General features: G+C 41.1%; 2 protein-coding genes across 2 annotated transcripts; both read left to right on the top strand.

Annotated features, from left to right (window-relative positions):
- Positions 1-6,903: 6,903 nt before the first annotated feature.
- Positions 6,904-7,840, top strand: LOC137626220 (uncharacterized). Its single transcript, XM_068357316.1, has 2 exons — positions 6,904-7,039; positions 7,335-7,840. The coding sequence occupies exons 1-2, from the start codon at positions 6,904-6,906 to the stop codon at positions 7,838-7,840; spliced, it is 642 nt and encodes a 213-aa protein (XP_068213417.1).
- Position 7,841: 1 nt separating this feature from the next.
- On the top strand, positions 7,842-9,335 carry LOC137626130 (uncharacterized). The gene has a single exon (XM_068357240.1). It carries the CDS (start codon positions 7,842-7,844, stop codon positions 9,333-9,335), a length of 1,494 nt encoding a protein of 497 aa, XP_068213341.1.
- The last annotated feature ends 15,779 nt before the right edge of the window (positions 9,336-25,114 follow it).

The following is a 25,114-nucleotide window of genomic DNA, read 5'->3' as shown; positions in this document are numbered from 1 at the left end:
AATCGGCACCGAGAATGATCTCGATACCGGCAGCATTATCATCGGGACGTTGATCCGCAAGACGAATTCCGTTAGCTTCTAGCGTACGGACAGTACGGGTGTAACCTGGCGTATTGATGCCTTTACCTACATTGGCACTAACAATAGCCACAATCTTGTCTCCGTCGGCCGATTTTCATATTAAATTGTACTAGATCAGAACTCTTAGGGGGTTCGATACAATTAAATGAGTTAAGCTGGTACACCATCTGTCCAACAGGTTTAAGATTTAACGATTTAAAAACATTTGGGTGCACAAAAGTACGTTGGGCCCCACAATCTAGAAAAACTCTTGTGGAGTGTTTAAATTTACCGGAGACTAATTCGGCAGTGAAAGTCGGTAATGCGACTGGGGCGAGGTCATTAGGCTCAACACTCGCAGTGTTGTTGCGGATACAAGCAATGTGATTGAGGTTTACCGCAGGGGTATTGATACTGGGAGGGATGAGGGGTTGCATGTCAGGGGGGTTATTAATGGGAGGTCTAATGGGTTGCATGTTAGGGGGTTATTAATGGGAGGTCTAATGGGTTGCATGTTAGGGGGGTTATTAATGGGAGGTCTAAGGGGTTGGGAGTTAGGGGTGTTGTTAGCAAACCCACTAATGGGTTGGATGAAGTGGTTGGATACTGCAAGGATATTTGGGCATATAGGCAATTTATGAGCCTGCTGACAGTTCAGGCAAGCAATGGTTGCATTGCAATTGCTGGCAAAGTGTTGAGTGGAAAAACATTTTGTGCAACGATTCATTTCTCGCAACCTTGATATCCTACTTCTTGAATCGGGGAAATGGGGACATTTGGATTGCACGTGGTCACTATTGCCACAAAAAATACATTTACCTCTAGCATTCCCGTTACTAGGGCCAGCGATAGGCCATCCATTTGATCGACTAGGAGTCGTTTGTATATCCACGGACCGGACAGGCCCGTTATTAACTTTAAGTTTAGGTACATGATTGTTCACGTTGGAGGAAGGAGGTCTAGGCTGGTTAGGTGATTTACCGTTAGAGCGCAAGTTTTCGTAACGGTAGGCTCGTGCGGGTTTATCATGGGTATTAGGTTTGGGGCCGTTGTCAGGGCTGGTCATGAGCTTCATCATTTCCTTCATGCAAATATGAGCATACAGGGCCCCTTTCATTTCGGCCAAGGTTACTTCCTCGCGATTGTAATATCGGTAAACAATACCTAGGTGGAAGGGTCTGAGCTTACTAGTGAAAACATGCTCTAACATTACCTCTGGTAAAGACGACCCAGTTAGTTGTACATATTCAGTTTCCGTGTTGTCCCATTCCACGAGGAAACGACGGAGATCAGTGCTATCATCATTAAGGGATGATGCTTTATAAAATTTATTTATCAAGAGGTGTTTAGTCAAAACGGGGGACTCGTACTCTCGCTTAAGACTGTATATCGATCTTTCATACAGACCCTCTGTCCTCAAGGGTACGCAACAAAATCTTGTATTTTTCTGTGGGAGAGTACTTGGAATTTTCATGTACCGTCTGGTGAAACAAACTCCACCAGCCGGCCCAACAATCTCTACGACCATCGAAGGGAGTGGGATCAGGATCTGCAGCGACTGAGACGCATACAAACTGAGGGTTAGCGTTATCCGCTTGAGGGGGTTTTCCAGGGTTGATTTTTCCCTGTGTTACAAGTTGAAGGTGCATCGTTTCTGCGTCAGTTAACAAACGGACAAGATCGGTATAACTAGACAGGACAGTGGGGTTATTCCAATGAGGCTCCACAAAGTTTTAAAGTCCCTGAGTTCTGCAAGAACTCTACTTTCTTTGTTTTTACAGTGCACTAAACCCTCAGGGGTTGCACAGGCAAAATCTATTGAGGAAACAGCTTTCAGAGTTATGTTTGCCTCTTCGTAAATGAATCTGAACTCCTGCGTTTGTTCTTCAAGATGAGCATTTAGGTCTAAAGTAGCCGGCATCTCCACAGCCTGCTGTGGGAGTTTAATGTGACTGTCTTTGGCCACCATCTTGGGCTGACCACGTGTACGATGGTACAAAAGGTCCACAGAAAAACAAATTATGCAGACAAACAAAGTCAAACTTGAATAACACACGGCACAGAGAATGTTACAGACAAATGGTGACCGAGAGGGGTACAAAGGACAAGGATAAAGGTAGCCTACCTATAATGGGGAACAGTAAACCAAAGCGTGAAAACAAATTAATGGTTAAGAGGAAAAAACGAACAGATCAAAATAGCAGCTCCAAAGCTCACAGTACATACGAAAAACGTGCAAAACATACCGATGATCCAAACAAATGAAATAAAACCTGAGTTCTCCTTCAGGGTAGAACTTTCTGGCTAAAACGCTTGGTTGCACAGGTGCCTTTATTCGTCAAAGGTAACCATAAATTACGTCCTAAAACACTGTACATCTTGTTACCTATCAAAGTCTGGGCTTAATCATTCTACAAATTGGCTAGTGTGTGAGGTTTTGAGGTACGACTTAGCTGAGTGATGTTTATGTAGTGAAAATGCTACAAATGAATTTATAATGTTTAAAATTTCATTATTCCACAAATCAATGGTGTCGGATCCGGTTTGAAGGACCTCTGTTATTTATTTAAGTGTGGGAAATAATTCCGGGAAAGGCCTCCCCGTTTCTAATTTCCGGACCCGAGCCTGAAGGATAGAGCGCCAACACTCTCACACTTGACAAACTAGAGAACCACATCGAAGACGGTTTGCTTCCATTACACACGTTTAAGTTCAAAGATTATTCTATACCGGGACTGTCGACACCGATATCACCTTGATGTTCAGACGCTACTCCAGGGCGTAGAATAGTAAATCCCAATCAATTGTGGTTGGACTGAATCAGTTACGTTAACGACAGTTTCGCAGAGAGTTAGGGGGAGCAGTACTGTAAAAGTCAAAACGTCCTAAGGACCACCGGGAGGTAATACCGTAGAACATTACAATAAAGGATTGACACCGATAGCTTTAGATTGACGTAAATATAAACTTACCCTTAAGTCATATCTCACCTCATGTGATCACTCATTTAGTCATTTCAAAATGTAAAGGTCAAGTTAAAAACAGTTAATAATTTTAACCTAAAAATTGCGTTTATTTCCATAAAATACAACAGGAATTTTCACCTAACTGACACAGGTAAAAACAGCAGAACTACCTAATTGAAATTTGAATAAAGACCGAATGGCATATGAAAAATGAAAAATGCCAAGAAAATGGTCAAATCAATTAAATCGTAAATCAATAATCAAATGACTAATCAACCAATGAAAGTAAAAATGGTGACTGAAATAATACCAAAAGTTCTACTCACTACTTTGAACACATTCCTCCCAGTCAATAAAATTTCAAACTTGATAGAGGGGAACGGGAACACAACTTATGTTAATGGACACGCCACGAATGATTAAACCAGACAGTTTGAACATGACTTCCTAGCTAAATGTGCACATCGTCAAATAAAGGCTAGAAAAAAAGGGGGGACAGTTCCTTGGCCAAGGTTGAGCACCGTTAATTTGTACCCACGCTCTTGAGGGTTGATTGTAGACGTTGAAGTGGAAGCATCTTGTAAACTGTTAACAACACGGTGCATCTTCATTTCTGCACTGACGTGTTTTCTCTTCTTGGGTCTATCTTCTGAATAATGGCACAAAGTAAGGCATACTGTTGGTTAGTAAATGGTTGACCAACAGGTAGTTGAATCGACGCCTATGTTAACGACGTCACAGATGAAGAGGCTAAGCCTACGTCTGCCTTCCTCGCTTCCTCGTTTTTAAGTGCGCCACTCGCACGCTTCTCCCTCCCGCTGTTGAGCAGGTTCAAGCAGGTCGAGTTCTTCTTCTTCAAATTTTCATGAGTATGTGGTTCGCTGAAGGGTGCTTTTTATAAATACAACGATCATTCTTGAAACTCCAAGGGAAAGTAATTATAAAGAAATCCTACTGTCTGGTTTTTAAAAATTATTATACATACAAAAAAATTAAGTGGCATGTTGTGATTTTCACCAGTTTATTAAATCTGCCCGATGTACTGGGCGGATCGCAAGGCCTTGAAGAGGCGAGATTCCCAAAACCTTCCTGGAGTTAACTAAAATACGGCGACAAAATTACCATTTTATTATAAAAATAAACTCTGATACAAGACAAACAACATTCTTAAGCATTCACAAGACTTAATGAAAAACAAGATTGGCCCTTGGTAATGTAGCACGTGCTCTTCAAGCACTAAGTCCACACCGGACTCATTAAGAAACTAAAAATAGTGACAATTCGAATTCAATACACAACGAATCACACACCAAATATCCCTATTCCAATTTAACTCAGGATTCAGATCCCCAATCACAAGGATCTCTACATTAAACTGCGATATAAAAACTACATGTCTTGCACACAAACTTATACTACAACCAACCTGGTACACGAGGTAGAGAGAAGAGAACAACTAATAAATGACTTATCTTAAGGGGGGACGATGAAGCAAAGAGGCCGAGTGAGGGTCTGCAGCTTCGAAGAAAACTTTGTTTTCCCGCGTTAACTAAAGTTTCCTTAGCAAAGTGGAGGGAATTCTTAGTTTATTTATTTGCAAGGGGTTTGACAATGCCTTTTCATTTACTACAGGATCGTAAAACAGTTAAGGCTTTTCCTTAAATACAAGGGAAGGCTTGAGGCTTCGGCTGAGGGCCAGAATTTATCCATATCCAATGACTTGGAAAATCATTGACACTAAACACATACATAAGACATTTTTGTCATGTTGCCTCAATTTTACGTTAGATTCATCATTGATATATTATAAACAGACAATTTCCATAACACTCGCTCCTTCCCCACCAGGTGGTTAAGATTTAGGTCCCAATACAGTCGTGTATCAAACCTCAGTCTTTCGCCCGCGAGATCCCCCAGCCTTTCCCTCATTTGACGTGACGTTCGTGAAGTCAAATGGCGGGACTTTCGAATGGCCAGTTCAAAAATTGCCGACATGGCGTTTAGTGATGTTCAATAACAGAAAACAATCCTAGCTAAACAGACTTATAAATAGGTACTGAGATGTAAATAGCAATAAGCTAAGATCAATGAGTTACGTAAATTAAAGAGTTACTTAAATACAAACCGATTGTGGTTAAACATACAAAGCTTCAAGAGCATTTGGAACAGAACACAACCAAGTGCTGTTTTCTTAAAAATTGTCGACGGTCGGTTGCATCGTCAAGCAATGTACTGTGAGCTCACGAAATGAGAGAAAATCATCTACAGAGGAATGAGGTTAAAAAGTTAAAGTTGCGGGTTTTAGGTCTCCACAGAGACGATTTACATCGTCCTCCTCGGGCGACCATTAGCCAGCAGGGACTATCACTAGTCCCTTCTAACCTCCCCCCCAGGTGCCACGTGGGAGTATCCCCCGGTAGAAGGTCTCACAGTATTCGCGTCCCTGGCGGGGACCGAACTCGGGACCTCTATAATAGAGATCCGCGATGCTACCAACCTTGCTATCCGGAGGTGATGAAAGGTAAAGCATTACAGGGGAATGATGGACATGTTAGCAGCAATGAATATTCAAGAGTATAATAATGAAGGTTACAAAGGAAACAAAAGAAAAAAGAGATGCGTAAAACCCAGATAATAACAAACAAAAAATAAAAAATGGAATAACGGGGTTGACTAAAATTAAGCATGGAAAGAATTTCCACAGTGGCTAAGGAAATGTTGGAGAAGGAATTCTTAGACAAAGAATTTATAATTGATGAGACTTAAAAATACACTTAAAGCTAGCCTAAGTTCTTTGTCCGATCCGGAATATTCCTATGTAAAGGTTTTTCTCAATGAAATAAGATCTTATTTATATGAGCTTAGAACACATGGAATAGATTTGTTACAAGTCAATACTGCTGGACATCGCCTAATAAATCATATAATTTTTAATAAGTTGCCGGTACCCGTCAAAGGAGAATTCATTCATTTTCTAAATAATAGTTATCCCTCTCTTCATGACACATTTGACAATTACCACGGAGTTTTAACAACCCTCAGCAGACCTAGCTCTGTCAAGCCCAAGACCTTGGCTAAGTCACCTGTTAATGACCCCTTCACTCAAGCCTTTAAGTCTCCCATTTGTGATGTTGAAAGTAAAACTTTTCAAAGTAAGGGTACTGTACAGAACTAAAAAGCTACTAATTACAAATTAAAATGCAAAGTGTGTGGGGCTTCCAGGCATTCCTTACATCAATGTAATAATTTCACTAATTATGTAAGTAAAGTAGATAGACTAAAAGAATTATCCCTTTGCATCAGATGTGCTGGGTCTGGCCATGAGGAAGATACATGTTATGGAAAGCAAGGTAAACTTAGGTATCCATGTAGTGTGTCAGAAGAAGGAACACATATCTCCCTTATGTCCCATAGCTGATAAAGAAAAAACTTCTCCATCCGCTAAAACTAATGTAAACTTATGCCTAATCAAGAGAACTTGTGATTTTGGTTATATCCTCCCTACCATGACGTTGCAACTAAGGAATGGAAAGTTGAGTAGGAAAGTAAGGTGCTTAATAGATACTGGTATCAAAGGTCATACATATCTGAAAAGGCAGCTCAAGAACTTTGTCCAGACGTTCAACGACTGTACTCTCTTGATTGTGATGTCTGCACGTATATAGGGCAAGAATCCAAAGAATTCAAACAGATGTCCACAGGTATAAAATTAAAGGAGAGACTCGTGTTTGTTCCGTTATTAGTTGACAAGACTTTAGACATTCAATTTGAGGTGCCGGGAATGAACGCAATACTGTCTGAGTTTAAATCAAATCACATTAAGCTTTTTGATGAAGCATTTAATGAAACTGGAAACCATTAAATAGTGAACGTGGATATGTTGTTAGGCATTGACATAATTCAATCAATGTCTTCAATAAGCTTGGAAAGGAAATTAGGCGGGACATGTCTTGTAATTAAGAACAAAGTGGCTCCCATAGGCAATGTATTAGACTTTTTAGCTAAGGAACAAAGTAAAATGGTTATTTGCCTTTTAGCCAATAAGCAAAAAAAGGAGTTTAGAAAAAAGAACTAGAACAATAGTTAATGCAGTTATAGATCCCATTAAATCTTACTTCAACCCTCTAGAACACATACTAGAAGATACGGAAGTAGATAATGGAATTGAACATTTTTTAGCTTGGAGTCAATAGGAATAAAGACTAGTGATCAGGAACTAGTATCTTATGACAGTCGCCTCATAGAAAAGTTTGAAAACGGCATAGTTTTTTTTGGGCCACTATAAAGTAGAGTTGCCATGGTTTCCAGAGAAGATAAAATCTGTTCCCTCAAATCATAAGGTTGCCTCAAAGGTCTTGGACAGAACAGTAAAACATTCAAAACTGAAGGGTTTAACTGACAAATATCAGGCAGTCTTTGATCAGCAGTTAGCAGACGGTATAATAGAAGAAATAGATGTTAGACCAAATGAATACCAAAACAAAATCTGGATTCCTCATAGACCAGTCTTAAAGTTAGAGGAACAAGTCACGACCAAGATAAGGCCAGTTTTTAAATGCTCTCTTAAAACTGATAAAGAACTGCCATCTCTCAATGAAGCTGGATATCCCGGAGTAGATCTGATGAACAATATACTAAAGTTACTATTTTATTTCCATTCCAATAAGTTAGTAATTATAAGTGACATAAAGCAAGCCTTTCTAATGATTAAATTAAAGAATGAAGCAGATCAAAATAAGTTTTGTTTTTTCTGGAAGAGAGGTAATGAAATTGTAACATACAGATTCAAGACCATTGTCTTTGGGTTCACATGAAATGCATGAGTTTTACAGACTTGCTTATGATAGGTTGGCGACTGGTAGATTTACGCTGAGATCACAGAACTCCAATTCAGCTGAATTGCGAAAACAAATGAACAAAGATGGGAGGTTAGTTGAGTATTCTAGTCCTTTAGAGAAAGTACTTGGCTATCGTTACAACATAGAAAATGATTCGCTGAGTATAGCACCTTGCAAAATAGATGCTGAGGCAAACACTAAGAGAAAAATTCTCTCTCAAACATCTAAAGTATTTGACCCATTGAATTTTGCTCTTCCAATCACAGCAAGGGGCAAGTTGCTGATGCGTAAAATATGGAAGTTGAAAGTAAACTGGGATGAGCCTCTACCAGAAGACATATGTAATGAAATTGAAAGGTTAAGTAGGGATTTAAAAATGTTGAGCGAGATATCGTTTCAAAGACAAGCTTTGAATGAGCAAGTGTCATATGGCCTCCATATTTTTAGTGACAGTTCCATGGAGGCTTATGGTTTTGTAGCTTATGCACTAACTGAAGAAGGAAAGAGTGCATACCTATTTTCTAAATCTAAGTCTGTTCCCCTCGGTATGAATAAAGAGCATAGTGTACCCACTTTAGAGCTTTTGGGAGTCATTCTAGCTTTCAAATGTATACCCCCAATATTAGAGGCTTATCACAACATACAGTTTCAATTTGTAAATATGAGTGTGGATGTTCAGGTTGTGCTCAATTGGCTTCTGGCGAACGAAACAAAGGTAAAGTCAAAATTCCTCCGTAATAGAGTTTTGGAAGCAGACGGCTTAAAAACTGAAATAATCTCTAAATATGGGCTTCCTGTTGCGTACCATTATGTCAACACTGACGAAAATATCGCAGACTTAATCACCAAAGGGTTATCCTATCCTAAATATCTAGAACAAATGAAATTCTGGTTAGAAGGACCACATTGGTTAACTAATGACTTTAAAAAGTGGCCCAAATATCCTTTGTTGAGTTTATCACCTGTCCAAAAAGGCAAAATATGCATGGCTTATGCTTCGCAGTCCAAGAAAGTGAAGACTGGAATCCTAAATATGAATAAATATTCCAGCCTCGATGGACTGCTCAGGGTAACAAGCCATCTATTTAAATTTCTAAGTAAAGTATTGGATTGTGATCCCCAGAGAAAAGCCTTTGAATACTTGGTTAAGATGGCTCAACATGAGTGTTTCAGCAATGAACTAAAATTCCTAACAAATCCAAAGAAGAATGATAAATATATTCCACAGCTTGTGTCTAATCTAGATTTGTTTTTGGACTCCACAGGACTATTAAGATCCAGAGGTAGGATAAGTAAATGTTCCTATTTCAAATATGAAGTTCACAATCCGGTTCTGCTTCCAAGGCAGCACCCACTAACCACTCTTGTAATTAAAGACTGCCACCATAAAATGCAACACCTTGATATAGGAACTACCCTTAATCACATGAGAGAGCAGGGATTCTGGGTACCAAAGGGTAGGATTGATTGATTGATTTAAAGTTTTCAGGCATCCCCAAAGGGTAGGATGGCTGTCAAGAGTGCATTGAGTACATGTTACAGTTGTAAAAAATTTAATACTTTAGCCTTTAAATATCTCAAGTTCACAGAAATATCCAAGCATCAAATGAAATTTGTGAAACCCTTCCAACATGTGGGTGTAGATTACACTGGCCACTTTTGGATTAAAGATGAGATAAGTGATTAGTCGGTTAAAGTTTATATTCTCATTTTTACTTGTCTTAATATTAGGGCTGTTCACTTCGAGTTATTACCCGATATGTCCACTGAGAATTTTATACTAAACTTTCACAGATTTTGTAACATGTGCTATATTCCTTATTACCTATTCAGTGATAATGCCAAAACCTTAACAAAGGGTGGAAATATATTAACTAACTCTTTTCAGTTCAGTGAAGTATTAGAGGAGTTGGGAAAGGTCAATGTCAAACATGTTAAAATCCCTTTGTATTCAGCTTGGATAGGTTCAGCATGGGAAAGATTGATCAGAGTTCTGAAGAGCTGCCTCTACAAAGCTATTGGTAGGGCCAGATTAACGTACTTTGAAATGCTCACTTCTCTTTCTAGCATTCCACTGGCTATAAATTCTCGACCATTAACCTATCGATCAAGTTCAGACAATCTCGAATTCATAACGCCTCACTTGGAAAAACCCTTGAATTGCAAGAGGAAGTATTCGAGAGTTTTAAGAAGATGTGGCACGAGAGCTACCTTCTCAGTCTGCGAGAACACAGTAGAAACCTATTTTCAATCTACCTGGGAAAATAAAATCAAATTAGGGGATATAGTACTAATAAAGGCCCCAAGTAAACCTCGACCCTTCTGGTTGATGGGAAAAGTAACATAATTAATAACTGGCTATGATGGCAAAATAAGAACAGTTAAAGTAAAACAAAGTAATGGATTGGAAGAAGTACATTCAATTTGTAATCTTTACTCACTAGAACTTACCATAACTCACTCTGGAAAGGAACGAGAATCTAATGAAAGGCCTGTTGACAATATTACGAATCGGAGCAGTGAGGCCAGGGCAGTCAGGCCCAAGAGAAAGGCTACTGAGAGATTCTACAAATTGCTTAAGGATGACATAGATTTATTGTAGGCTTGGGAAGGCCTTAGGTTAAGTTAGGTTAGTTTTTGTGTTTAAAAAAAATGCTATACCTCCTTTGTGGGGTAAGGACTTTAGAATTAGGGTAATTAGCCTATTAGTTTAAGTTTAGTTTAAAAAAAAGCTACACCTTTGAGTGATGAGGATTGCTTAGTCTTAGTTATAGTCTTTAGTCTTATTTGTAATATGTATAAGTGGTAGGGGCATATATAATTGAATGAGATTTGCAACGTTCTCAACCCTCACCCCGAGTTGAATTTCATTTTTTCTCATTAGGTTATTCTTTCTTACCTATAGATAAACAAATAAGTAATACTTAGAGTAGATTATAATTACGATTTAGGGAATCGCAATCTTCTCTTGGGAATATGTTATGAATTAGGTAATCATAGTAACGGGGTTGGCAATAAATAATTCCTTATTGCCATTAGACTCGGACCCGTGATCGAATTATTGTTTCGTTCCAGCTAAAATAAGCATTGAACAAACTCCTCAAGATCGCGGGACCCATAATGGAAATGGTAAATGTAATGTATTGAGAAACACTACTCTCTCATTCTACTATGTTGAACCTTTGAGTTGTTGTTGTTGTCTCCCCTGCCATATACTGTGACGCCAGCAGAAGCATGGGTCTGCTTACTTGTATTTGATATACCAGAATAAAGTACGTGAATTACCAAACTGTCTTCTTGGGACCTAAGTACTAAGGGGCGAGGATGCAACAGTGGCGACGAGGAAGAACCCAGTGTACAAAGAGGTATGTCATATGGAAGCAGAGTTAGTGTACCAACGACAGCTGGCCGTATCTAGCCTAGCACACCCAGTTTAGGCCTGGCCAACGTCCAGACTCCAGTGAGTAGCCTGAGTTCAGCTGTAATTGTTGGGGACTACCGATTTACCGAAGTTCCATACCCAGTCAGGAAGGATGGCAACAGCAAGGAGACCGGCAATTCCCGAATTCAATCCAGATAAGTTGGAATTATCTTTATGGTTGGATCTATTTTCCATGAATTGTGAAGTAAACGAAGTAACCGAGGCGACAGCAAAAAGGGCTTTGTTGCTTTCTTCAGTGGGAGTAGAGACTTTTTCCACGATCTGTAAGTTAACAGCACCGAAATTGCCGTCTGCAGTTCCTTTTGATGACCTAGTAAATCAACTTAAGTCTCATTTCAAAACGAAACCAAGTTATCATAGAGCATTATGTGATTTCCTACAGAGGAAGAAGAAAAGTAGTGAGTCAGTGAAGGAATATTATGCAGAACTTAAATTATTAGCTTAACAGTGTGAATTTAATAATGAGTTTGATCGAAGGTTGAAGGAACAGTTATTGGTTGGTATTGATAATGAAGTATATTTCAAGGTTTTATTAGCTGATCCTTTTGAGTTTAAATCCATCTCCTCTCGTGATTTACTTGCCAAGGTTACCAATTTAGAAACTGCCTATGTTACCGAGTGTAGTCCTACTTCAAGTTCTTTTACAGATAATAGGCCACCAGGTACAGTTAACAAGGTTAGGCATAAAGTAACTAGGCCTAGGCCTAATTCTAGGGCAGACTCTAAGGGGAGAGGTAAAAGTGATTATGGTAAAGCTCAAGGTAAATGCATTCATTGTGGGCGTGATAACCATTTAGCTAATAATTGTAAATTTAAGAATGCCAAATGTTATTACTGTGGCAAGGAAGGCCATGTGAGTACAGTGTGTTCCAATAAAAAGGTTAGAAATAAATCTAGGATGACGGCGGAAGAGCTTTATCCTTTTAGGAGAAAAATGGTGAGTGTTCCTGTTAAGATAAATTGTGTTCGCAGACCAAGCGGTTAATTTTGTATCTCTGCGATATACTGTCTTTTTTTTTCTTTTTTTTTCGTTGCAACTTTGTAAATTTTATATTAAATTGCAACATTATAAGTTTAATTTTATTATTCCATTTACTTATCATTAACGCTAATAGTTACTATACTAAGCAGCTTTAAGTTATTTATTTTCAATTTATTAAGCAAAATAGATAATGCTTCGAGTCAAGCTAACGAACAAACGGCTATTCCACACAGTCGGACACAAATATTAATCCTCTCTAATTTCTAACACACCCCCCACAAAGGATTGCGATTATAGAATTGCAATGAATATCTTCATTAACCATACATTATTTATTAGGGATACCTTAAATCCAGCAACTTTGTTAAATCTTACCAACAACGCTAAATTAAATGTATGACTGACCGTTACTTTAGTACCATCCTGACGTTACAAAAGGTGTAGCATTTTAAATCTAGTCCTCACTTTATAAGTGTAGCATTTTATTTAAATGTTTACACTAATTTTAACTTAACTCAGTTCACTATAGGCTATCTCCTAATTTTAATTTTTTTTCTTTTTATTTACGTATTTATTAGTTTTATTTATTTATTACCTAAAAAGTAATTATTTGCAATGCCCTTGATCCTTTTTTAGTTGAAGGATGAAGCATTTAATAAAGTATATCCTCACACTAAAAAAGTTTTGAGTATGTAGCATTTTAGTCAAATTAAAACCTTAATTATTACAAGTATTTTAGCCATTGTTATCCGTGCACTACTTCACAAAATGAGCCAAACAACGACGTACATTCAGCAGTGTAAACAAAACTGAAAACCGTGCCGACAACCAGTGACAAATCTTTTTAGTGATTTCCATACTCTTATTATATGTCTCTCTTTGTGAACCGTAAACTGTGTTATTAATCCAATCACTATCTATCTATTGTGTAACACCCTCTCGAAACCTATTCCAATCATGGCCCAGCCTAAATGCCCAAGTATGGACTGGGCTCACCAGCCCCTGGCCGAGTCGTTTCGTGCATTCAAGGCGCGCATGAACTTATACCTCAAAGACCAGGAAGTCACAGACCCGGGCAAGCAAGCAACTAAAATTAAAATTGCCCTCGGCGATGAGGGCATGAGGCGTATCTTGGCGAGCGGCCTCACTGAACAGGAGCAACGTGTGCCGCAGAACATATGGAGGCTTATTGAAAGTGAGGTTGATGCAACTGTCAAAATAAATTTCCGAGTTCACCGCCTCGAATTTGCAAATACCAAACAGAAACCTGCTGAAACAATCAGTCAATTCCTGGCCAGACTCTGTGAAAAAGCGACAAAGTGCGAGTTTGAAGACAGAGAACTCAACGAACGACTTATCGAAATGACCATACTACGAACACAATTCGAAGAATTTCGGAAAGAACTCCTAACTAAACCGAAGGGCTATGCTGTGAGCAACGTTCTAGAGAGAGGTCGGGAATACGAGGCCATTGCGGCCTCCACGGCATCATTACGCTCCATACAAATGAGCTCTGAGAACACAAGTACAAGCCATATCAACGTGGATGCAATTCGAAGGGAAAGCAACGAGCCACGGAACAAACTACAAACCACGGGCAACCCCTGCTGGAACTGTGGGCTTAGCCATCCCATAAGGTCATGCCCCACTTACAATGACAGATGCAGTGGTTGTGGCATCAAGGGGCACTGGAAAAAGATGTGCCACAAAACTGATTTAGGCAGAACAATGCCAGGAGACAACATGCAGCAGACACAACGTCAGAGTAAGACAAGAGGGCGCTCCTACCGACGGCCGAATTGGGCTCCTAACCACAGGCAACACGAAGTCATGGTTAATGAAAACCCTAATCTTGATAAAGAAACAGATTATATGCCAAACTTCGACATGATAACGATATCCGACATAGGAGTGGCACCGAAACGAGAAGCATTCTCAAAGCTCATGGTCAAGCATGAAAACCCCCCAGCCTATGGGCCCCTGAAACTCAAAATCGACACAGGTTCCGGTGGCAATACGCTGCCCTTGCGGACATACAAGCAAATGTTTGGTGATGCACCCACCAGCCTCGTACTATCCCCAGAACCGTCAGTAAGACTAACATCATACAGTGGCGACAATATTCCCTGCCTAGGGTCACTAATGCTCAGCGTCCGCAAACTCAGCAACCCAGCATTCTCGCAAGAAAAGTTCTTCGTGGTCGATGTGTCTGGTCCAGCCATACTTGGCCTTCCCTAATGCCAAAAACTCGGTATTGTGGATATCAATGTCAACGACGTTACTGGAATACCTGAGCAACCAAGCCAACAAGGCCTGCCACACATGGGTGCCAGGCAGAGTGGTACGTAAGTCAGAAGAACCCCAATCATACATTGTGGAAGCCCAAAACGGAGCTTGCCTCAGGAGGAACCGGTCCCACATCCGTCCGACACCGCTCGCGACAAACACAGAACCGTCCAACACCCGGCAGCAGGCTCCAACATCATCAGCACAGCCTCCACCACGACCCGCCGATATATCGCTGCCGCCACCTAGTGAGACCGAAATAACCCACCAAAGACCCGCAACTAGTGATAACACTACAGACCCGACAGCGGTGTATACCAAGTCAGGCCGGCTGGTGAAAACCCCATCCAGATATATTGAAAGTAACGCGGTCACATACCGTAAATTCCCATAAAGTGTTAAGTTAAATAATAATATACAACTCCCCCCCCCCCTCGTTTCATGACCGAAAATTCTGAGAGGTCGTTACCAGAGTTTGAAACTCAAAAAAAGTTATCAGTCTCAGGACTGATAAGTGATTCAGAATAATGAATTTTATTTGAAAATTTACGAGTCTCGGACTGGAGAACAGGCTCCATTTCGAACACTGTCGTTACATGTATATCAGGTTTCCATTTTGTTTTAATATATTTTGGGTGTTGTTGTTCTTTGCATCAAAAAAGATAAATTATAATTTGCCATTTATTTTCATATTTATGACTGCCCTGCTGTAACCAACACTATTCGGACCAAAGTCTGCAAAGATAATAGCTATTATGTTTATATTACTATCCACAATCACAAATTGTACTATGCATGTTTATTGTGAAGGGATGAAAACAATGGAATACGTTTGAATATGGAACTTTCATCGTTTATTTCTTTGTAATCAATTCTTTGTATGTGATAAGGGGGATGTGGTATCATGTAGTCCCATGTAGCTATGAATAAAGGGCAGTCTCTACCTAGCACCCAAGCCATCAAGTCCTGTCTTTTAATCACTGCAACCTCTTGCATATTATATCAAGTTCCATAGGATAAATATTACAAATAGAATGATATTCTATAGCCCCATTACCTTGCTTTAGTTTCACTGAACTAATGTTATTGTCAAATCCTAATATTGATTCTAATACTTTACCCATCATCCAATATGGCCTGGGCTTATTAATTGCTTTAATTAAGACAATGTCACCAACTTTAATTCTATTTTCCCACTTACTTTGATACAAATTTCTACTATGTTCTCTCAGGCTTAAGAGATAATTTTCATACAACAATTTCTTAAGATTTTGAATAATTTCTTCCAGTATTTCTACAGTTCTCTCTAAAGAAGATTGGCTGGAATCGTCCAACCAAACATCACTATCATCTTTTCTCAAAATGAGGGATGAATTACCATGCAATTTAATAAAGGAATTTGGAGTTATAAACTCCAAATTTTCTGACCTTGATCTATATGTTAAAGGCTTGGAATTTATCACTAATTGAATGTTAGAAAGGGTTGTTAATAATTCAAAGCAAGTTAATTTAGACCATCTTATTACTTTATAAAGGCAATTCTTTAATACTCTAATCAATCTCTCCCATGCAGAACCAACTCATGCTGAATATAAAGGTATTTTAATGTGTTTGATATTACATTTACTTAATTCAGATTAAAATTCCTGCGACTCCAAAGACCTTTCAAGGATACTTCCACCCTTGAGAAAAGATTTGGCGTTGTCACTGTACAGGTATTGTGGTATTTGAAGTATACTAGAGTTCTATCCACATCTTGTTATGATTGTTGTTCAACAGTTGTATGGTCAAACGAACAGTTATTTACATATAATAATTACCACTGTTATGTTGTTTACATCTGTCGAGCCTCACGAGTGCTAGGCTTCTAGCCTAGGCACCACCACACCTCATGCATGATATAACCTTCCTGGTAAAGTTTTATTGAAGCACTGGCAATATTTTATACAATTAAGATATTACTGTTTATTTTCCTCTTCCATACTAGTATACTAGAGTTACGTAGAACGTTTCTCTATGCTCTTTAGCTTAATAGCTTTAGTGCTTTAGTATACTTTATATGTCCCCATTACTCTTGTATTGTCTTTTGGGGGGAGATAGATATCTCATATACCCCTTTAAGTCAATACTATCTCTATGAGATCTAAGAGTAATTCCCTTTCCCTCTGATTAGCCTAGGCTATCCTCAGTTAATTTACTGTAACCTGTGGTTGGGTGAATTTTCTGGGGCGTTTTGTTTCTCTCTCCTTTTCTCTGAGCTGGCAACTGAGTAGCTTGTCAGCAGTGAGTTTGGAGTTGGGGACGGGACATCAGAGTAAGTCTGTGTTAGGCATCTGGCTACCTGGTTTTATACCGGCAACTGAGTTAGCTTGTCGGTATTCCAGTAGGGCTAGTTGCTGTTCAGGAGGCCTAGCCTCCCTAGATCTTGTAGAGGTTATTGTTTTACAATTTCCTCTATGGATCTAGCAGACAGTCCTGTATTAGGGGTTCTTAACTGGAAGATAGGATTCTTCCCTGTTTTGATCCCTGGTACGAGATTCTGTTCTCTTGAGTTCGTTTTCGGACATTCTCTCATTGCCTAACCCAACCTGGGGAATTGACTTCCCCTATTTGAGGTTACTATGAGGACAGAATCCTTCAGGTTAGGTAATGCCTTAGGGTATTACTTTACTTATGGACTATTCACCCCTTCCCTGCTATCTCTTTCGTGTTGAATGAACCAATACCCTTATGGCCGTGGTTCTACATTTGCTCCTGTGGACGTCTGTAGACCTGGCAAGAGTTTTTCTATCTGCGGCTAGTTAGGTGGCTGACAGATAACCTCATAACTTTGAGTGTACCCTAGAGTCCTCCCTTGGACTGCCTTTCATATGCCTTAAGATGGGATATGGTTGAATGGAAGCCCGAATTTATTTCCCTCTTCCACTGGCACACTCTTTCAGGATGTAGACGACATAGCTGATCCATTGCCGTCTTCTATCCTTATCTTTCTCTTTTACTGTCAATCATGGGCTACCGCCGGCAGTTAATTCTGCCGGCAATTTTGGATGGTTAGGCTATCAGTTCGCTGTCATCCCTTACCTTGGACACCGTTGATCGATGGCCGTTGGTAGGGTTTTTTTAGGCCCGTCTACCGGCAACTGAGTAGCTTGTCGGCAGCTGGCCTATGCCTTTCATCCATAATTTTGATTTTAATAGCCGGCAATTGCCGACAGGCCCGGCAGACGCCGGCCTGCTGGTATATGCCGGCTAGCCCAACATGCCGACAGCGTCGGCGGGGCCGTCAGGGGCCGTCGGCGGCGTCGGGGGCCGTCGGCGGGGCCGTCGGCGGCGTCGGCGGGCCGTCGGCGGCGTCGGCGGGGCCGTCGGCGGCGTCGGCGGGGCCGGCGGCGGCGTCGGCGGGGCCGGCGGCGGTGTCGGCGGGGCCGGCGGCGGCGTCGGCGGGACCGGCGGCGGCGTCGGCGGCGTCGGCGGGTCGGCGGCGCCGGCGGGGCCGGCGGCGGCGTCGGCGGCGTCGGCGGCGACGGCGGCGTCGTCGGCGGCGGCGTCGGCGGGGCCGGCGGCGGCGGCGGCGGCGGCGGCGGCGTCGGCGGGGCCGGCGGCGGCGGCGGCGGCGGCGGCGGCGTCGGCGGGGCCGGCGGCGGCGTCGGCGGGGCCGGCGTCGGCGGGGCCGGCGTCGGCGGGGCCGGCGGCGGCGTCGGCGGGGCCGGCGTCGGCGGGGCCGGCGGCGGCGTCGGCGGGGCCGGCGGCGTCGGCGGCGTCGGCGGGGCCGGCGGCGTCGGCGGCGTCGGCGGCGTCTGCGGCGTCGGCGGGGCCGGGGGGTCCGGCGGCGTCGGCGGCGTCGGCGGGGCCGGGGGGTCCGGCGGCGTCGGCTGGGCCGGCGGGTCCGGCGGCGTCGGCGGGGCCGGCAATACTGACGGCATACTGCCGCCGGCAACTGCTGTACCCAAGAAAATATAGTATTTTTCCAACCTGCAAGTGGTTCTTGAGCAGCCATTTGTGAGACCATCACATAGAGAGTTGATTCTCTCCTATATTAACCCTTTTACCCCCAAAGGACGTACTGGTACGTTTCACAAAAGCCATCCCTTTACCCCCATGGACGTACCGGTACGTCCTTGCAAAAAAATGCTATAAAAATTTGTTTTTCATATTTTTTGATAATTTTTTGAGAAAATTCGGGCATTTTCCAAGAGAATGAAACCAACCTGACCTCTCTATGACAAAAATTAAGGCTGTTAGAGCAATTTAAAAAAAATATACTGCAAAATGTGCTGAGAAAAAAATAACCCCTTGGGGGTTAAGGGTTGGAAATTTCCAAATACCCTGGGGGTAAAAGGGTTAATGGTTATGTTCATTAAGATTATCCACTATATTGAATATTATAAGAGGATGTGTCATGAAGACACTATATATCTAGGATATTCCCTCTGTTATTTAATTCTTTATGAATTTCCTAGTTCAATATGGGAGGAGGTCATAGCAAATGGCTGAATGGGAAACACATGTTGGTGTCTTTCCTGCACTATAGCTTACCCTATCCAAGCTAAATATAAGAACTTATGTTATGTTGAAATCTTTAGATTTCACAGAAAACTCATTTGCTTTTCTTTTCTTTACAGGAGGAGCATCCCGAGTACGGGAACAACTTTTGTAGGGGCCGCAGCAAGGACTTCTACAGACATGTCGTGTGTAGGTCTCACGCCCGCTGTTCTGTCACCAAAGGGGCCCTCAAGTACTGGGACCCAGAGGTATGTACTGTGTGTGAGAAGTTGGTAAAGGAGGCTTTTGATGAACAAAAGTCTACTGAGTCTATGGATGCAGCTAGGGCTACGCTGCGTAAATGGGTAAAAGGTTTTCAGAAGAACACCTCGGGCCCATACCTTCCTAATGTTAGGATAAGGGACTGTCTCTTCCCCGGAGCTCGCGATGATTCCATCATTCCCCAGACGAAGCCTTCAATCCCCTTGGTGCAGATTCAGGTTCAGAAGACTAGAGAACCTGACGTTGCGGATACTTTGGAGAGTATCCACCTGGACGACAATATGTCTGTCGTTTCCGAGGAGGCCGAGAAGAATCTCCTCGTGGAAGAGTTGGAACAGGAGGCAGTGGTTCCTCCTACTGGCGATGTTGAGAACGTTGAAGCGGTTTCGGTTTCTTCAGCGGCTGCAGCTGAACCAGCACCCTCAACCTCTTCGCAACCGCCTCAATTGGAGGCAATTATGAACACTCTTCAATCCCTGATGTCTATGGTACACGACTTACAGAAGAGGTCTACCAAGAAAGAGACTACTTTCCGGTTGGAAATTGAACAGTTGGTTTCTTCGCGTTTAACCCCAAAGAAGATGAATGTTAAGGACCTTCCTGTGTTCTCCGACGTTAACCCGTGGAGTTATGCGGAGCACATGCCTATGTCAGCAGGCAAGATTTTCCTCTCGGAGAAACTGGGTACCGTACCAGTAGAGGAAGTCGAGTTCTGGCCCAGCAGAGCGTCCTACCCGGATTGTTATGTCCGGCTCAGAACTGAACCGGCATCGAAAGAAGAGACGGAGCCCAAGGAAGTAATTGTCCTTGAACTCCCTAAAGCACAAGCGATGCTTACATCGAAATTAAAAGAGAGGGCATTCACTAGCTCGAAGGTACCGGCCTTAAGCAAGAAACATCCATCGTTTATTGATGACCCTCAACGTGCTTTTTCCTTTATGGATAAAGGGTTTAAAGCAGCCCTGAAGGCCGTAAGGGCAGGAAAACCCTGTCCCACGCTAGAAGAAAGCAAGCCTTTCTCCCTTGCTTTCCCTTCAGATGACAAAGACTGGAAGGACGTTCATGTTACCTTCTCAGTCGCTGGACGTCAGTTCAACATGGACCTCCCAAAGCTGTCAGAGTTTCTCCTGAAGAGAGAACACGAGACTAAGGAACGCTTGGCGGCGTCCATGTCTCTACAAACAGGGCTAGAAACGATGGCTAGCATTCCTGATATCCCAGATATGTATATGGTCTTTGCCAAAGCTCACTTGGCTACAGTGACTAAAGACCTATACAACTTTATCAGAGCCAGGACGGCCTGTAGGGATTTCGTGTTTGCTTCCGCTTCTGTAAAACACGAACCTAGGAAGCTGATAGATTCTAATATCTGGGGAAAAGACCTCTTTCCTAGTGATGTGGTCACTGTCAAGGGTTACTGGCAATTAGAGTTGCATGAAGATTAATGAGATCTTACTACTTTCCTAACACCATGGGGAAGATTTCGGTACAAGAGAGCGCCTATGGAATTCATCAGCACTGGTGACAGTTACAATTTCAGAGGAGACTTGGCAATTGATGGTTTAGAAAGAACTCATAAAGTGGTGGACGATGGGCAGATTGCAAGTAGGACGTATGAGGAACACATACAAGATGTACGGGCATTCCTAAACAGGTGCATCGAACGTGGCATTTCATTGAATGAGAAAAAATTCCAATTTGCTCAACCACAAGTGCAGTTTGCTGGGTATGTTTTGTCCAAAAACGGGACAGAAGCAGATCCAAAGACAGTGAATGCTATTGCAGATTTTGCAACGCCGACAAATATCACCGAACTACGAAGTTTTATGGGATTGGTAAATCAGTTAGGATCCTTTAGCCCGCACATTAGTGTAGCGAGCACGCCGCTGAGGGAACTTTTGAAAACCAGGAATCAGTTTTAATGGTTGCCAGTACATACTGAAGCCTTTAATGAAGTGAAACAACTTCTTGTAAAAACACCAGTTCTTGCACAATTTGATCCACTTCGGGAAACTCGTGTGGAATCTGATGCAAGCAGACTAAATGGATTAGGCTTCATGAATATGGATGGAAACTCATTAGTTGTGGAAGCAGGTTCCTGACAGATGTTGAAACCAGATACTCAATGATAGAACTAGAGGCTCTATCTATCAGATATGCATTGAAGAAAAGTAGGTTATATTTGTCTGGACTACCTCAGTTTACAGTGATTACTGACCATCGTCCTCTCTTGTCAATATTCAACAAATACTCTTTGACCCAGGTTGAAAATGTTAAATTGCAGAATTTGAAGGCAGAACTCCAAAGTCAATATCAATTCACTGTCGAATGGAGAAAGGGTAAGGAACATGCTATCGCAGATTGCCTTAGCCGAGCACCCGTGGAGGATCCAGATGAAGGTGAAGACTATCTACAGGGACGTACATTGATGACTATTTGGATCGCATCAATAAGAAGTGAGAATTCAATGGATGGGAAAGGACGCACTGACCTCATCATTGAAAAGTTACGTGAAGCCGAAATAGGAGACCCAGAATACATGGAATTAGTAACTGCTGTCAAGAATGACAATGTAGGACATGAAGATGTACCTGCATGTGTGAAACAGTATAAAGCCATACGGCACCAATTACCTATTGACGAAGACCTTGTGCTATATGGGCAGCGCATTGTAATTCCAAAAGGACAGAGACGAGAAGTTCTTAATCTACTGCATACCGCTCATCAAGGAATTACAAGAACGAAGCAGCGTGCCCGTATGTGTGTATACTGGCCTGGTATCACAAATGACATAACTCAGCTAGTAGAGAAATGTGAGACATGCCAATGCCATCTACCCAGCCTGGGAAAGGAGCCACTACAATCAGACCCATTACAATCTCGACCGTTCAAATGTGTATCTGCAGACCTATTTTACTGTAATGGCTGACATTTCTTGATTTATGCTGACCGCCTGAGTGGATATCCGATGGTCCATGAATGGAAAGATGATCCATCAGCAGGATCTATTGTGGGGGCAATGATAAAAATGATGGCAATAATGGGAAACCCACACCGGATCCGAACAGATGGTGGACCGCAATTCCGAGCCGCAGAATTTCAGAAGTTTCGGGAGAGAAAGGGCATCGAGTGGGCCCCAAGGTCACCCCATTTCCCAAGTAGTAATGGTCATGCAGAAGCCTTTGTTAAGAAGGTCAAGACCTTACTAAAAAGATAAATAAAACAACGATGGAGGAAACATTTCAAGAAGCAGTGTTGGAACTAAGAAACACTTCAAGAGCAGATGGATGATCGCCAAACCAAATAGTGTTTGGACACCCTCTCAGATCTACTGTTCCCATTCATCACAGTGCTTTTCAGCAAGAAAGTGCGGAAGAAATTGAAGAAGCAGAAAGGAAAAGAAAATAAAGAGAAATGAAGACTGCAACGTGGTACAACGCATCCGCCAAAAAGCTGAAAGAATTCTTGCCTGGGGTAGAAGTTTTAATCCAAGATCCAGTATCCAAGAAATGGGATAAGAGGGGAAAAATAGTCAAAGCTGGTTTACGGAAAAAAAGCTATCATGTCCAGTTATCAAATGGAAAGTTGCTATGGAGAAACTGTAGATTTCTTCGAGAATACCGAGGAGATGTTGATGAAGATCCACAGATGAAGTTTGAAAGGACTGAGGGAGAAATAATGGAACCGAGACGAAGTGGAAGATTAAGACAAAAAACTCAGATTTGCCATGTAATTAAATGTATTTTTGTAAAAGGAATAGTATAAACTTTGTATTGTAAAATTTAATAGAGATAAGTCTTAAGTTGTAATGTACATTTATTTTCATTATTTATGATGGAACTCTAAAGTTAAATATTTCCTGATCCAATGAAAAGAAAGAAAGAAGAGAAAAAAGAAGGGGACAAGGAAAGAAAAGGAAAAGAAAAAGGGAAGTTGAAGTATACTAGAGTTCTATCCATATCTTGTTATGATTGTTGTTCAACAGTTGTATGGTCAAACGACCAGTTGTTTACATATAATAATTACCACTGTTATGTTGTTTACATCTGTCTACTGTAATGGTTTTTGCCTACCGCCTTTTCTTGTATAGGGGTCGGTATTTGTCAGCCGTGAAGGTAACACTTGGTATTATAAATAAATCGATTCGGGAATAGATAGTTGATTTGTTATCATCGGTATTTATTCGGCTCCTGACTTAAGTTAACACAGTATTGTGTACATATTACTAAATCTTTGGAAAGCGAGAACAAATTTTTTAGTGGACATGTCTGGTAACAATTCTAAGTGCACAGCGCGCACGTTAATACATGTGAAAACTAATATGAAAATTTTTGTGGTTTTACCACTAAACTCATCCCTAACCCAAAGGTATCCGGTGAAATCAATACCTACATGCTGAAAAGGCTTGACTAAATTCATGTGGTGTTTAGACATATCTGTAAACTTCAGGTATCTGTTAGCTAAGGCGTTATATTTCCTACATGTATTACAACTACTCAGCGCAGTCTTTACTGCTGACCTACCCCTGGGAACCCAAAATCCCTGTTCCCTGAGGTAGTTCAATGTAGCACCTATTCCTAAATGCTGTACCTTCAAATGACAATGCTTTATTAACAATGAGGTGAACCTATGCTCTTTGAGATGCAATACTGGGTTATAAACATCAAAGTCAAAGTACAAACATTTAGATATTCTTTCCCTAGACCTAATTATCCCCTTTGAATCTAGAAATAAATTTAAATTGGACACTAGAGGAGGTATATTATTAGTATTTTTGGCACTGCTTTGTACAAACTAACTCTACTGAAAAGTATTCTTCCTGTGCAATTTTCACCCAATACTCTAAGGCTTTCCTTTTAGGACCACCACCCTATAATCTACAACAAAATTTGAACAAGTAACTGGTAAAACTTAACAATTTTTCATAATTTGATATTCTATTTATATTGAGAATACCAGCGTTTACTTTATTTATTCGCATAGTGCATACTGTACTTATTTGATGCTTATAGTAAGGTGATATGCTCTCTGTAAAAATTATTACTCAACCATTCTGGACCTTCTAGCCAATAAGTTGATTTACTTAAATATTTAGTATAGGATAAACCTCTGGTTATCATGTCAGCAGGATTTTCTTCTGTATTTCCATAGTGATATAAGACAGGTAGTTGAAATAGCATAAATATTTCAACTTTTAAGACCATCTGCCTCAAGTACTCTATTTCTAACAAATTTAGATTTTATTTTAGTTTCTCTGGTCAATAGTCAATTTAAAACCACTTGTGCATGAACACAAATATTAATGAATTGAAAATTTATATTATTGTAGGATTTTAGTTAGGAAGGTAAAAAATTAGAAGCTAGAATTACTCCCATTAGTTCTAAAGTGGGGACACTGTTCATTTCTCTTATTCAGTGGAGCCAATTTAGATTTGGAGAACAAATAAGAACTTTTATCATTTTGATTAACCGCATAGGCCACAAACCCATAGGCCTCCACAGAGCTATCACAAAATATGTGAAGACCATAAGACTCTCTAGGAAATTTAAGTTCAGATAACATTTCAAAATCTCTACTAATAATTTTTATTTCCTCACAAATGTCTTTGGGTAAATCTTTATCCCAACCAATATCTAATTTCCATATTTTTCTCATTGAAAATCTGCCTCTTAATGTTACAGGAAGAACTATATTCAAAGAATCAAATATGTTAGAAGTTTGCGACAATACTTTTCTTTTAGTATCTGCTTCTGGGTCTATTTTGTAAAGTGCAAG

This window comes from Palaemon carinicauda, chromosome 1 (assembly GCF_036898095.1).
Source record: "Palaemon carinicauda isolate YSFRI2023 chromosome 1, ASM3689809v2, whole genome shotgun sequence".
In the NCBI taxonomy this organism is placed as follows: domain Eukaryota; kingdom Metazoa; phylum Arthropoda; class Malacostraca; order Decapoda; family Palaemonidae; genus Palaemon; species Palaemon carinicauda.
Note: the sequence above shows the minus strand (reverse complement) of the source record. Positions and strands in the feature narration are given on the sequence as shown.

What these genes read in the sequence shown, in the direction of transcription:
- LOC137626220 (XM_068357316.1), top strand. Translation starts at nt 6,904, where the DNA reads ATGTTGTTAGGCATTGACATAATTCAATCAATGTCTTCAATAAGCTTG. An exon ending in CTTTTTAGCTAAGGAACAAA is followed by an intron (nt 7,040 to 7,334) that starts GTAAAATGGTTA and finishes CATGGTTTCCAG; the next exon opens with AGAAGATAAAATCTGTTCCC.
- LOC137626130 (XM_068357240.1), top strand. Translation starts at nt 7,842, where the DNA reads ATGCATGAGTTTTACAGACTTGCTTATGATAGGTTGGCGACTGGTAGA.